General features: G+C 36.5%; 2 protein-coding genes and 2 pseudogenes across 6 annotated transcripts; 2 read left to right on the top strand and 2 right to left on the bottom strand.

Annotated features, from left to right (window-relative positions):
- Positions 1-80: 80 nt before the first annotated feature.
- Positions 81-2,945, top strand: LOC105977957 (uncharacterized). Of its 3 annotated transcripts, XR_016031732.1 has the most exons (4): positions 81-307; positions 1,295-2,180; positions 2,260-2,301; positions 2,496-2,945. XR_016031732.1 is itself a non-coding variant. In XM_088819565.1 (2 exons), exon 2 carries the CDS (start codon positions 1,369-1,371, stop codon positions 1,807-1,809), a length of 441 nt encoding a protein of 146 aa, XP_088675691.1. In that variant the 5' UTR covers positions 165-305; positions 1,295-1,368; the 3' UTR covers positions 1,810-1,971. The 3 variants fall into 3 exon arrangements, 2 of the variants coding, with proteins under 2 accessions (XP_088675691.1, XP_088675692.1); XM_088819565.1 differs by lacking the exons at positions 2,260-2,301; positions 2,496-2,945 and having other exon boundaries at positions 165-305; positions 1,295-1,971; XM_088819566.1 differs by lacking the exons at positions 81-307; positions 2,260-2,301; positions 2,496-2,945 and adding an exon at positions 582-599 and having other exon boundaries at positions 1,295-1,971.
- A 1,031-nt stretch (positions 2,946-3,976) lies between these two features.
- On the top strand, positions 3,977-6,873 carry LOC105977965 (chloroplastic import inner membrane translocase subunit HP30-2). Of its 2 annotated transcripts, none has more exons than XM_013003367.2 (6): positions 3,977-4,623; positions 5,051-5,166; positions 5,958-6,084; positions 6,260-6,408; positions 6,501-6,563; positions 6,666-6,873. In XM_013003367.2, the coding sequence occupies exons 1-6, from the start codon at positions 4,306-4,308 to the stop codon at positions 6,703-6,705; spliced, it is 813 nt and encodes a 270-aa protein (XP_012858821.2). In that variant the 5' UTR covers positions 3,977-4,305; the 3' UTR covers positions 6,706-6,873. The 2 variants fall into 2 exon arrangements, with proteins under 2 accessions (XP_012858821.2, XP_088675690.1); XM_088819564.1 differs by having other exon boundaries at positions 4,190-4,623; positions 6,663-6,873.
- Positions 6,874-7,485: 612 nt separating this feature from the next.
- Positions 7,486-8,203, bottom strand: LOC105977428 (protein RESPONSE TO LOW SULFUR 3 pseudogene; annotated as a pseudogene). Its single transcript, XR_016031744.1, has one exon. The product of XR_016031744.1 is annotated as a protein RESPONSE TO LOW SULFUR 3 pseudogene (transcript).
- Positions 8,204-11,080: 2,877 nt separating this feature from the next.
- LOC105978007 (protein RESPONSE TO LOW SULFUR 3 pseudogene) lies at positions 11,081-11,761 on the bottom strand (annotated as a pseudogene).
- Between the last annotated feature and the right edge of the window lie 851 nt (positions 11,762-12,612).

Here is a 12,612-nt window from a genome sequence, read left to right as displayed (position 1 = left end):
GAAATTTCACCTAAATTTGCACTAATGAAAAGTTTAAGATTTTATATACACGCGCATTTTATTTATTTATTATTTGAATTAATAAATAAAAATAATAATAATAGCTAACGTCTAGTACACGAGAATCGGATCACCTTTCTTTCTCCTCTATAAATACCCACACTCCCTCCTGTTTTCATCTGCTTTTTATTCTTGTCTTGTTTACACTTCACTGTGTGTGCGCGCGAGTGTGTGTTTATGTGTGTGTGAGAGAGAGAGAGAGAAAGCTGGTGCGTTTTGTTGCAGTCCGGTTTTCCTTGTTAACCGTGTAAGTTTTCTCTTTCCCCTTCGGAAATCTCTCGTTCGTCTTTAATTTTTTATTTAATTATTTTATTTCTATTTTTCCCTAATTTACAATTGTTTTTTTTCCAGCTGTTTATTGTTTATGCATGTAGCATTTTAAGCCTCTAATTGTGTGTGTGTGCGTGTGTGTGTGTGTGTGTGTGCGTGTGTGTGTGTGTGAGAATCTGGTTATTATTTGAGATTTTCTTGTGAAATAGACAAATGTGTGATGGCGGTAGAATTTAGGGGTAGCTAAGTCAAATACGCCATAGAAAAAGGTTCTTAAGTGAATTTATAAATTTTGCTCGTTTAGAATTTAATTGATTGACTAGATTTGTAGCTTTGTTCGTTGGATTTTACACCAGATTAATATGCATCTAGAATTCTGTAATAATTTGTGCTTTATAGATCTGTACTTAGTAGGTAATTATGTGTTGAAAAAATAATCTAAAAAAAATTGAAGTGGTAGGTGATAGATTTTAGATAACTTAAACCTAAATTAGTTAGGTAGCTCGATTTGTGGAATCGGGTGAAAAACTGTTGAACCTTTGAATTCATTGATATTTGCCGTAGCCCGTATATCTTGATTATTGATGTACAGTTCTATAAATGCTATCTTTCGCCTCTTTGCTCACTTACGTTACTTGTTCGGAGCAGAAAGATCTTTCAATGTTGCTTTGAGTTTGAGATAATTATGCACGAGTGTGTTGTTATGTGCGTGTGGTGGTAGTTCTGCTTGTGTGTGGGAAACTGAGAATCCACGTAAATGGGGTGAAGAGTGCAAATTGATTCCTCGTCTCAATACTTACTTTGTCTATTTCAAACTTGTCTCTTAGTCTTCTCTTCAAAAGATTCTTAGTAGTAGCAAACTTACGTTTTCTACAAACAAGACTTCCGCCGCATCCAAATTGCTCCATAGTTTCGAGCTTCTTCCATCGAACCTAATAGTCCACATTATGTTTTACGCCTGCAGACTATCTGTGTCAGCGAGCTGGGAAAATCGGGATTCATTGAAGGGGGTCAACATTTGCCAATCAAGAGAAAGCGATGGAGGTACTCGGCAAATCTACGGTAGCTGTACCTACAAACGTTATTTATTTGTCGAGTATTCTTGGCCAAGACGGGCCTAACCCTGTCCACAAGTGTGATTGGAAATGTCAAAACGAGCTCGTTTGCGGCAACATGTACAGCTGCAGGCTAACTGGAATCACACACATTTGTGACAAAAACTGTAACCAGAGAATCTTGTATGATAACCATAGCTCCCTCTGCAGAGTGAGCAAACAGATATTTCCTCTAACACCGATCGAACAGCAGGCTGTGAGAGGTGTCAGGAGGAAGCTCGATTCCGAGGGTTGCTCCACGGAGAGCTGTGCTTTTAAGCGCAGAAGAGATACTCAGTGTCATTCATCGTTGCCTTTCGAGAAATCTTTCACTGCTGTGGGTCCCATCTGCAGTCAGATTGGCGATGTCATGGATATGAACTAGATTTTGTTTTACCCTTTTTCTTTCTTCCTAGGAATAGTATGGAGTAGAGAACTTGTTGAGTACTTTTTTTTCTAATGGCATAAGACTCGTAACTCCTTGGAAAGTTGATGATCGTTTATCATTTGAAGTTTATTATGAAGCTTGAGTTGCACTTAATTGCAATCTAGATCTGGAAGTATAATGCAGCAGTGTTCTATTAGCTCGCTTAGTTTCTCTATTCGATCGTTCGCCGCTAACTATGATGTCTCGTTAGCTATTTTTACTCAATTTTTGTGTTTCTGACTTTCTTTTTCCTAACAAAGATGGTTTTTGGCAGAACTGTGTGATACTTTGTGTACCTTTTCTGAGTGACTGCCTTTGACTTGAAGAAGGTTGTTCTGCTCGACGGGTTTTTTTTTTCCGTGTGGAAAAAACGTGTCCTAATTTCAGTGTTGTTTGACAATGTTGCAGGTCGTGAAGGAACTGCATGGATCGACTTCTTTTCTTGAACATGTATATGTTTATTTGTTTGTTGCTCTGGAATTGTGCTCCTAAGCTTTGTCCTTTTCTGCAGGGAGATGAAGCATATGCTGCACAGAAGACTTTCTAGTCTAGCGTGTTATATTGTCAGAATGATTTGATAGCGGTAATAATAACTACTTCTAAATCTTGAGGAAGCTCCTAACTATTATTTTTTTCTGATGCAGGTAAATAAAAACGAAGAAAACAAAGTATGCTATGATGAATTATAGTCATCAAGCGGCGAAGATATCCATCTACCATGTCTCTCTATGGTTGCTGTAACTTGCCCATAAGCCCAGATCGTTTTGCGGAAACGAAGAGAGTTGAGCTGTGCCCTGAGGAGGAGGCGATTCTGCATTGTTTTGGATTTAATGTGTTCCTCTCTCTTTTGGTCCCTCGTGGTGGATACCGTTTGACCGGTCAATATTGCAGGTTACCTCGCAATCTAAGAACTCCGTGCTCTACAAAATCTTGCACTGGTTTATACGCAACTGTATAGATATTGATATTTGTTATCCATCTTTTCCTTACATGTCTTTGAGATAACTTGATGTGGTAGACCAGAAAAATAAGGAGCATACTCTTCATTACAGCTCTACTCAAACAATTCTATAGCATAATTATAACATTTTCCATATTCTTATTATGTATTAAAAGTATAGTAGGGCGTCCGTTATCATAGTAACAATACAACCGTACCGGATCTTATTTATGTTAGGTATTGGCGGGGAAGAGATCCGCGGTTTTAATTTGGGGTGGCGATTTACTCGATTTGGACTGGATCCGATTCGGATCCATGTGGATTGGATCCAAAAGGAACCAGATCCAAAATCAACTTACATGAATGGATTCAAAGTGGATCGGACTTGCACTGATCCGTTGTATCTTTAACTCAACTTATGTGGTTTAATATTTCAACTTATGAGGTTGAATATCTCAACTTTTGTAGTTCAAAAATCAATTATGCTCGACTTACACTTTCACGTATTCACGATCGCACACACTCACATACACACACTTTTAATACACATAGACATACAGTTCAACACACTTTTCACACACACACTCGAACACACTTTATACATCCACACGCTCCACCACATTTTTCACACACGCACACACTCACACATACAAACATACATACATTTGACACCCATACAAACTCATACATATACACATTCCAATACACACTTTTGACACACACATACAATATTTATAGAACTGATACTCATCATGTAATTACACAATTGCCACTCAATAAGTAATTACAGAACATAATTCATTGCCACTCAATAAGTAATTACAGAACGGAATTCATGTGATCTAGTTTATTTCTAACTAATGTAATACAAATCGATCCATGTTAACGAACTAAATCTAATCGGATCCACGGAACCGGCGCCAAATTGCGGTTCCTTCGATGCTACACCCGGTGAAAAACACCGGGTGGGTCTTCTGCTGCCACGTGTTCTTTTTTTTTTATTTTTCTAAAACCCCTAAAGGTAAACCCTAGCGGGGAATCTATTATAAAATACAAAAAAGAGACACGTGGCAGCAGAAGACCCACCCGGTGTTTTTCACCGGGTGTAGCATCGAACAAATCGCCAAATTGCCCTATTCCTTAGTTTTAATGTATCAGACAATGTGGTTTTAGAATTGAAAAGATAAGCATAGGAGGTGGCAGTATAATATCGTTAAAACTTGCCACTTTTCGATTTGTTCACAAAATTTACACCAAAAAAATTGTGGCATGCTCCACAAATACCACGAAATTTTGTCCTTTTAGACAATATCGATAACTCCGGAGGGTCAAAAAATAATTTTATTTATCAAGTTATTACTTATTTTTATGGGGTTTTTAGGGGGGTGAAACTGGTAAATACAAAAATACTCTGTTATCCATTTCTTTCAATTCTTTAAACCTCTTCTCCCCAGAACCAATTCACACTCAATACCCAAAAACCCTCGCCGATTAATTTCTCGTATAAGAAAATCATGGGCGATAGCAAGCAGGGAGGTACGATGGTGGAAATACCGAAATTTTCCGGCGGTTTAATGGGGCAGTCTGAGCAGAACCCAATCGCGGTGGTGCAGGCCAAATTCAAGGAGGTGGAGCATAAATTCAAGGGGTGGCTGGCCAAGCAGTCTTTGCCGGTGGAGGCCGCCGTTGTCACCGCCACCAGCGCCGCTCAGGGCGCCGCAATTGGCGCTTTCATGGGGACGCTCACAGGTGACACTTCCTCGTTGATTGCTCCGCCACCAAACGCCGCAGGTCTCAACCCGGAAGCTATGGCTTCCCTTAAACAAGCTCAGGTCTGTAGTCTCCATGCTTTTTTTTTTTACTGATTAAGATACTCTTTCACGCAATGGAGCGCCTTACTGTTACCTGTTTTCACAATGCATAACTATTTGTTCCGACGACACAGCGAATACGAATATCCGTACAATTTAGTCGAATCTGTTGAATTAGGTTATGTCCAGTGATATTTTGGGAATTGAAGTATATTGGCAATTTTTTCCCCTTTCGCAAATCCGTTAACAAAGTTTGGAGATAGTGTATTGATTTTATTATAAAATTGTCTTCGATCTTTTGATAGATTGATGTAATTATGATTCTTAGTTTTTGCCATACTTGACTGATGGGAGTTACTAGTTACTAATTACGACAGAAAGTACCGAGTATTTTAAGATTTTGTGATACAAAGTAGTGAAGGCTTACATTCTGCATCGTTGTCTACAGGCTTTTACTGGAGGTCCTCTTGTGCAAGCGCGTAATATTGCTGTTATGACAGGTGTCAATGCCGGCATTTCATGTGTCATGAGAAGATTGAGAGGCAAAGAGGATGTTCAATCAAGGTAAGGCTTTTTCGTAACGAAAATTAGCAAGTGCAGTAAATTATTGATAAATGAAAACTAAACATTCTTCGCAATTTGAAGTGTTACTCGAACATGGTGTATTGCTCACTGGTAGTTTTTTTGGAATGCGGTTGGTTCGTTTGACATTAACATGTACCTTCTTATAATAATAATTTTAACAAACTCCTGGTTCGTTTATTGTTCATTGATTTCTTAACATTATTCTTTTCTGAAACATCATTAAAATAGGAGTAATGTGTGTGTCGTCTTTGTAACTTGAAAGAGAGATTTTAAACCAGTCACTGGAAACGAATTATCGTAAGTGAAGTAGAACTCTTGAGTATATTGCTCCTAGAAATTATGGTGGCTCTTATGATCACGAGGACTGAAGAAGAATTTTCACTTTAGGCATGTAATTTAACCTTGATGAATTCAAAGCGATTTATATGATGTAAACTTCTTTTGGATATGCATGAACATCTTCATATCATGAGAATAAACGAGCTTAATTGATCGGAATTATAAGAGAAAAATTACGAGAGCTCAAATAGGATATGTAATTGAACCCGGCATGCCAACTATTGATTTTGGCTACAAGATTACAAACTCATAACCTGGACCTGGGTTATTTAATTTTTGAGATGGATGCTCAATAGCAAATCTGCCAATGTATTAAAAAAGAAAGCTCACTTTGATCCTCTTACATTTTCATCACGCATGTGCTTTCATCTTCTTGCTATAATCGTTACCGTCTGCTGTAAATGCTGATTGGCTGCTTTCTGAAATTGCAGTATGGTTGCAGCTTTTGGTTCTGGAGCCATTTTTACATTAGTAAGCGGCATGGGTGGACCGAATCAGGCAGCGAATGCCCTTACATCTGGTCTTTTCTTTGCTCTTGTTCAAGGCGGAATTTTTCAGGTAACTTTTGGCAGAGAAAATCCTTCGAGCCCCATTCGACTTGTCTGTACTACTGTTGATCTTTTAGTTGGAATTCTTCGTTTTTCATGATTCTATTTTACTGTTTTCCTATTTTATTTATTTATTTGTGCATATGGATTAATTATATTTTGGCATTTAACGCTGGTTAATGCAGTTGGGGCAGAAATTTTCACAACCACCTGTTGAAGATGTGTACTACGCGAAAACAAGATCCATGTTGAGCAACCTTGGGCTACAAAACTATGAGAAGAATTTCAAGAAAGGCTTGCTAAACGACATCACTTTGCCTTTGCTAACTGATAGGTAGTTTACTAGTCTCGACTTTTTTAGTTTACAATCTTTCAAAGCTCATCTTATTACTGATATGCCCCTTCGATTTGCTGTTAAAAATCCAGTGCTCTCAAGGATGTGAATATACCTCCTGGACCAAGGCTGCTTATTCTTGCTCATGTAGACAGGTAATATAATTAATCACCATTCTTTATCTTATATGCTATTTTTTCTTTCTTTCTGTTTTATCATAGAATTCTTGAAATATTGACCGGCCCTTATGTCAGCAGCAACCCGGAGCTGAAAGAAAGACGAAGAGGGTCCCGCTGAAGTATTTCCAAAGAATTAAAAACTTGCCTAGTCTCAACTTCTTCCATATGAAGGAAACAGCAACAATTTTTTTTAGTAATATAAACTTGTACCTAAATCCGAGAATTGGGAAAAGATGTTATTTTGATTTGTGATTTTATTTATTACGTCATGATTCATCTCGTTTAATTGGTAATTGCAATATTAATTTACAGGGAGTGGTCGAGGGCCTGAGGCTATCTATGCAATTGCAATATATATTATGGTGAATGAACTCTTCAACTTGTTCTTCATGTGTTCTTGTTATTACCAGTCAGATACAAAATTAATTGTTCTTGTTGTGTTTTGCTTAGGTGTGGGAATTAGAAAATGGAATTTTCGGATTCTGTCAATTCGGATCTGAATTTTTTTTCTGATTGTGGAACAATGTTTTTCATTCTAAATTCCGAAAGTTCCAATTCCAATTTTTCCCCATTAGATTCTGATTTCGGCCGATCCAATATTATTATATGTTTTATGTTACAACTGACAAAATGTTGGAAATTTCGAAGTCCATCGATTTTGATCCGAAATTTTTCCATTTGGGACAATTTTTTTCGTAACAATTTTCGAAATTCCGATTTCCAATTTTTTTTGGGAACGGAATATGATTTAGTTTTTCGCTTTCGAAAAAAATGGAATTTTACCGTAAACGCTAATTTCGATCCGATCCTTCCACCCTAGTTTTGTTACCGTAAATTAAAATCCTAAATAACAGAATGTAAAATGGCTGGCAAAATTATATAACATTTGCTTTGAGCCTTTGACTTTTGACCCGGTTGATATTTAAAAATAATATTTGAAAGTTTCAACTAATTACAAAATACATAAGATAATTACAAAATAAAAAAAATAAAGTCTATTGAGAGTTGGAGCTTGAAAAAGAAGATTCTCGGAGAAGTTTGTTGGCACCAGAAAGCTGTTCCATCAGCTCCGTAATTCTGGCAATGTATTCTCGGCTCTCGTGCACCGCCTCCGCCTCCAGCTCCCCTAGCTGGCAGCACAGCCTCTCCTCCGCCTCCTCCGCCACGCTCAGCCGCCCCCACGCCCTCATCAACTCCTCCTTCATTCTCTCTTCCCTCTCCAAGCTCTTCTTCAGCTCCCTCTCCAACTCCTCGTTCCTCCGCCGCAGCGCCACCTCATCATCGTGGTGGTGCGCCTTCATTTGCACGGTGGCGGAGGAGGTTATCACGGTGGCGGCGGGAGCCATAAAAAAACAAATGCAGAATTGCTATGCAAACAAAAAATTACGCGTGTGCACGTTATCAGGATCGCGCTTAATAATAATTATATTAGAATTTGATTTGTGAATGGGACTTGTATATATAAAAATGGGTGTGTGTGTGTGTGTGTCCAGGTTCAATGTATCTAATTTGATCACCCAATTAAGATTGTGCACCTCACACCGACGACGTCGTTTTCTGGTACATAAATTGTCAAAAATCTTGTCCTGTATGTATAAACGCGTTTGCGATACGCAGTCTCGTGCGATTGGATCTTACGTTAGGGCTCAAATACTAAATTAATTAAAACAGCCGTCCCAATAATTTAAAAAATAATAATGGGACCATATATATAATTTGTATGGCTGAAATTTATTTATTTATGGGAATAATATTATTATTGGCTAATCCCTATTACTTTATCTGATATTGGTCACCGTTGTAATATGTTGTTCCATGTTACTCTAATTAATTAATACGGAATTAATTACTCTAATTATTTACTATGTCATATAAGTTGCCTTATGAAATATGAATGTCTTGTCTTGGTTAGTAATTAACTACTCTTTTTGTCCCTTATTATTTATATTTTTTGGACTTTATAATTTTATCCTAAATTACTTTCAGTTTTATCATTTTATCGCTCTTAATTAATTAATTTAAAAATAATCTATGCAGAGATTAAATTTTCTTTTCTCTTTCACCATTTATTTCTTATCAAAGTCGACCTCTTAAAGCCAAATCAAACTTAATGATATTATCAATTAAAAAAATATATATTTAACATGAAGAAATCGTAATAGTTAAAGTAAAATTGAGCTTCATTAGTCATATTTGGAGATGTAATAATCACGAATGTGCCATTATCTTGAATTCGGTAGGGGCTGCTTTTCTTCTTAATAACGTTTCTCAGCTTTTCACTGAAAGAAAGGTTTTGGCTTTTGGAGATTCCCATGTGTCACATTTCAAAATTGTTGACTTCAGAAAAAAAAAAAAAATCTATTAGTTTGTGTGATGGTATACGAAATACTATACTGGCTGTAAAGTATCGGATGATTTGCACCGTAAATTTATACAAATAAGCGAAATAACTATTCATTGAATACACATACACATGCATGCATATATGTGTTATTATTTGTAAATCAACGGTGCAGAATCACCCAATATATTATTACATTGAGTGTCGCATCTTTACGGAACCTTATCTTGAGTGCTTGATAGTGTTCCATTAACCATTAAAAATGGATAGGTTGAGTCATTGGTTGTGGCCAGCATTAGAGAACTGTATAATATGAAAAAGTAGTGAATCTAAATCCAAGATATTGTCCTAGAAAAGTTAATCACAAGGTTCCATTATTATTATTATTTTTCTATTTTGTCTTTGGAGAAATCATCAATCTCTAAAGAAAAATCGAAATATAAATCGACGAAATAATTAAATAATTTATAAAACCGGCCATCACTCATTATGGTGGTTGATGAATTTAATTTACCCAATATACCAATTGAAGGGACTTGTTTTACAAAATTTCCATTTTTTATTTTTTCTACCATATTGGCCAGCTATATATAGTCCAAACTGGATGTATATTTATCATTCATATACACGTACATTCACATTGATATATGAATCAACAATAAAAATCCTATATTTTCTTTAAGATATGGCAATTTCTTCTTCTATTTTCCTTGAATTTGCTATGATGTCACTCCATGTAATATTTATTTTTTAAATATATAATTGACCCGCTAATTAATAAGATACTAACCCCTTCCTATTTTATTTGTCTTTCTAGAGATTTTTTATGTATTTCAGAATAATTGTCAATTTACAATTTCAATGTAACATTTATTGTGTTTTTCTAAAATTTGCGATTACTACTATTTAAAGAATGGGTAATTACAAACACCCCCTGAGGTATAGTCAAATTACAAAACATCTCTCATGTTTGGATAATTACATCTACCCCTCAGCTATGATTTTTTCTTACACCTCCACCCTTATGGTGCCAAATTCAACATAATCATCTAGATTCCGTGGAATGTGCTCTAGTTTGTACTCGTTTTGTGCAAAAATACAGTTTCTGATGCACCACAAACTGATATATACAAGCTAAAAACACATATTATGAGCATCTTGCTTCATAATGTAGAGTTCGAATGGGATAAAACGGGTACAAAAGTGATAATATTCCATATAATCTCGAAGATTCCACTAAATTTGAGGAGTTGAGAGGTGGTTGTAATTATCCAAACAAGGGGGTATTTTTGTAATTTGACCATACCTTAGGGGGTGTTTGTAATTTACCCTAAAAGAATTAATGATGTAGCAATTTATGAGAGTGGTTTTCTAGTCATTTTATTATGATTTATGAGAGTTGAAGCACATTTATTGAATTTTTTTTTAATACGGGCGCAAAGCTCAAAACGACAAATAAAATAGGAATATAGGAGTAGGGGTGTAAACGAGCCGAGCTCGAGCCGAGCTCGCCTCTTTTGGCTGGCTCGAGCTCGAGCTCGAGTTTATTTTGTCGAGCTCGAGCTCGAGCTCGAGCTCGCGAGCTCCTCTTTTTTTGGCTCGAGCTCGAGCTCGTGTCAGTTGTGTCGAGCTCGAGCTCGAGCTCGAGCTCGAGCCCATTGTCTTTTTTTTTTTTTTTTTTTTTTTTAATATTTTTTTAATTATTATTTTATTATTAAAAATTATTTAAAAAAATAAAAAATAAAAACTAAATTGTAATTATATATATTTTTAATATTTGTATTTATTTCTATAATATTTTACATTATTATACATTATTTAAATAAAAAATAACATATAAAAAATAAAAAAAATAATAAAAAAATAATAATAAATCCGGCTCGCGAGCTCATGAACAACTGAAAACCGGCTCGAGCTCGGCTCATCAGAAAGCTCGAGCTCGCGAGCTCGAGCTCGAGCTCGAAAATCTCGAGTTCGAGTTCGAGCTTTTTACGAGCCGGCTCTTCGAGCTCACGAGTCGGCTCGGCTCGTTTACACCCCTATATAGGAGTATAGATCTTCTACGATGATGTATTAATCACAATTTCATGGGGGAAAAAATGAACCAAATTGTTATGATTTATAAATAAACCCCAACAAATACTATTATCCATTATATAAACATATTTATGTATATATAATTTAATAATTTACAAACCAAGAATCCAAACAAAAACATCATCACAACCTCAACCAGGTCCATCATTATTACTAAAATCCCAAGGAGATTAAACCCTCATGGACAAAAAAACACAAACAAAAAGGACCAAAAACTAATTAAAAAAAAATACAATAAATACACAATATATATGTGTGTATATATATAAAACACATGATTATATTATTTGGTGATATATAGATCAGAATAATTGAGTGGGGAGAGAAATAGTTGTGTTGATGGAAGCATGATTATCATGTTCTAGAAGCTTCTGCGCAACAGAGAGTTGTTCCATCAATATCATTATGTGGGCCCTATACTCCCTTGCATGATCCACCGCCTCCGCCTCCAGGTCACCCAGCTGGCTGCACAGCCGCTCCTCCGCCTCCTCCGCCACCATCAGCCGCTCCCACGTCCTCTGCAGTTCTTGTTTCAGACCCGCCTCTCTTTCCATGCTGTTCTTCAGCTCTTTCTCCAGCTCCTCGTTTCTCCTCTCCACTGATATTTTCCGGCTATCTGACGGCGGCGCCGCCGTGGTGGTTGTTTGAGCCGCCATGTTTCTTTTTCAAAGAGGAGAAAAGGGCAATGCTAAATAACAGTACAATGGTGTATTAATGGGTTTTTGCCAAGTGTAGTTACAACTTGGTTTGAGGTTTTATAGAGTGTTGGATTAATTTGGCTGAGTCTCGATGGCCCCACGTCGTTTGTGTGTATTATTCGTCCATCATTTTCTAAAACGTCGTCGTATGTTTTAATACGTTCTTTCGAATGAAAATAAATATACAAAATTCACCTATATATATAATACAATAAAATACATGTATAATAAATCGTAAGTTGAAATCTCATATATAACAATTAATTCTAATCCGAACAATTTAGGGAAAATATAAGTCGTGAAATTTAATTGATTGTAAGAAAAAAAAATTATTATTATTATTATTATTTGATGAAGCTAAAATATAGCTCACCTAGGATAGTATAGAAAACGAGTTGGGAGAGCAAAGCTGATCAGTAGCTAGTCAACTCGATGTTCCTGAGGTCCCTACAAAACAAGTACACGTGAACTAAGCCGGGGGTTGATCCGGCGGAAACCCCTCCGACGCTCAAGTCAGATGTATGGATCGTAGAGAGAGTAGAGAGAATAAAACTTGAGGTGAATTGTCAATAATGAGAACGTACCTTTACAAATGAATAAAACTTCTATTTATATGTCGTTGATTGAGTTGGGCTTATTTTGTTGGGCCCAAGCCTTATTTTGAAGATGCTTGGGCTTTCGTGTAATGGGCCCGAATACTTTCGTGTATTGGACCTAATTGTTAAATGAATTGGGGCCCATTGGGTCGGCCCAATTAGGTATATCATTAAGCCCCCCAACTCTCGATTCGAGATGGGGACTTGTCTAGAGGTATCCGGGTCGTGTCGAGAGTTAATTGCGTCGTCTATTGAATTGTTTCCGTTGGTGGTGAAATAATTCCTTAATTTAA

This window comes from Erythranthe guttata, chromosome 6 (assembly GCF_056151865.1).
Source record: "Erythranthe guttata isolate IM_541 chromosome 6, IM_541, whole genome shotgun sequence".
Classification (NCBI taxonomy): domain Eukaryota; kingdom Viridiplantae; phylum Streptophyta; class Magnoliopsida; order Lamiales; family Phrymaceae; genus Erythranthe; species Erythranthe guttata.
Note: the sequence above shows the minus strand (reverse complement) of the source record. Positions and strands in the feature narration are given on the sequence as shown.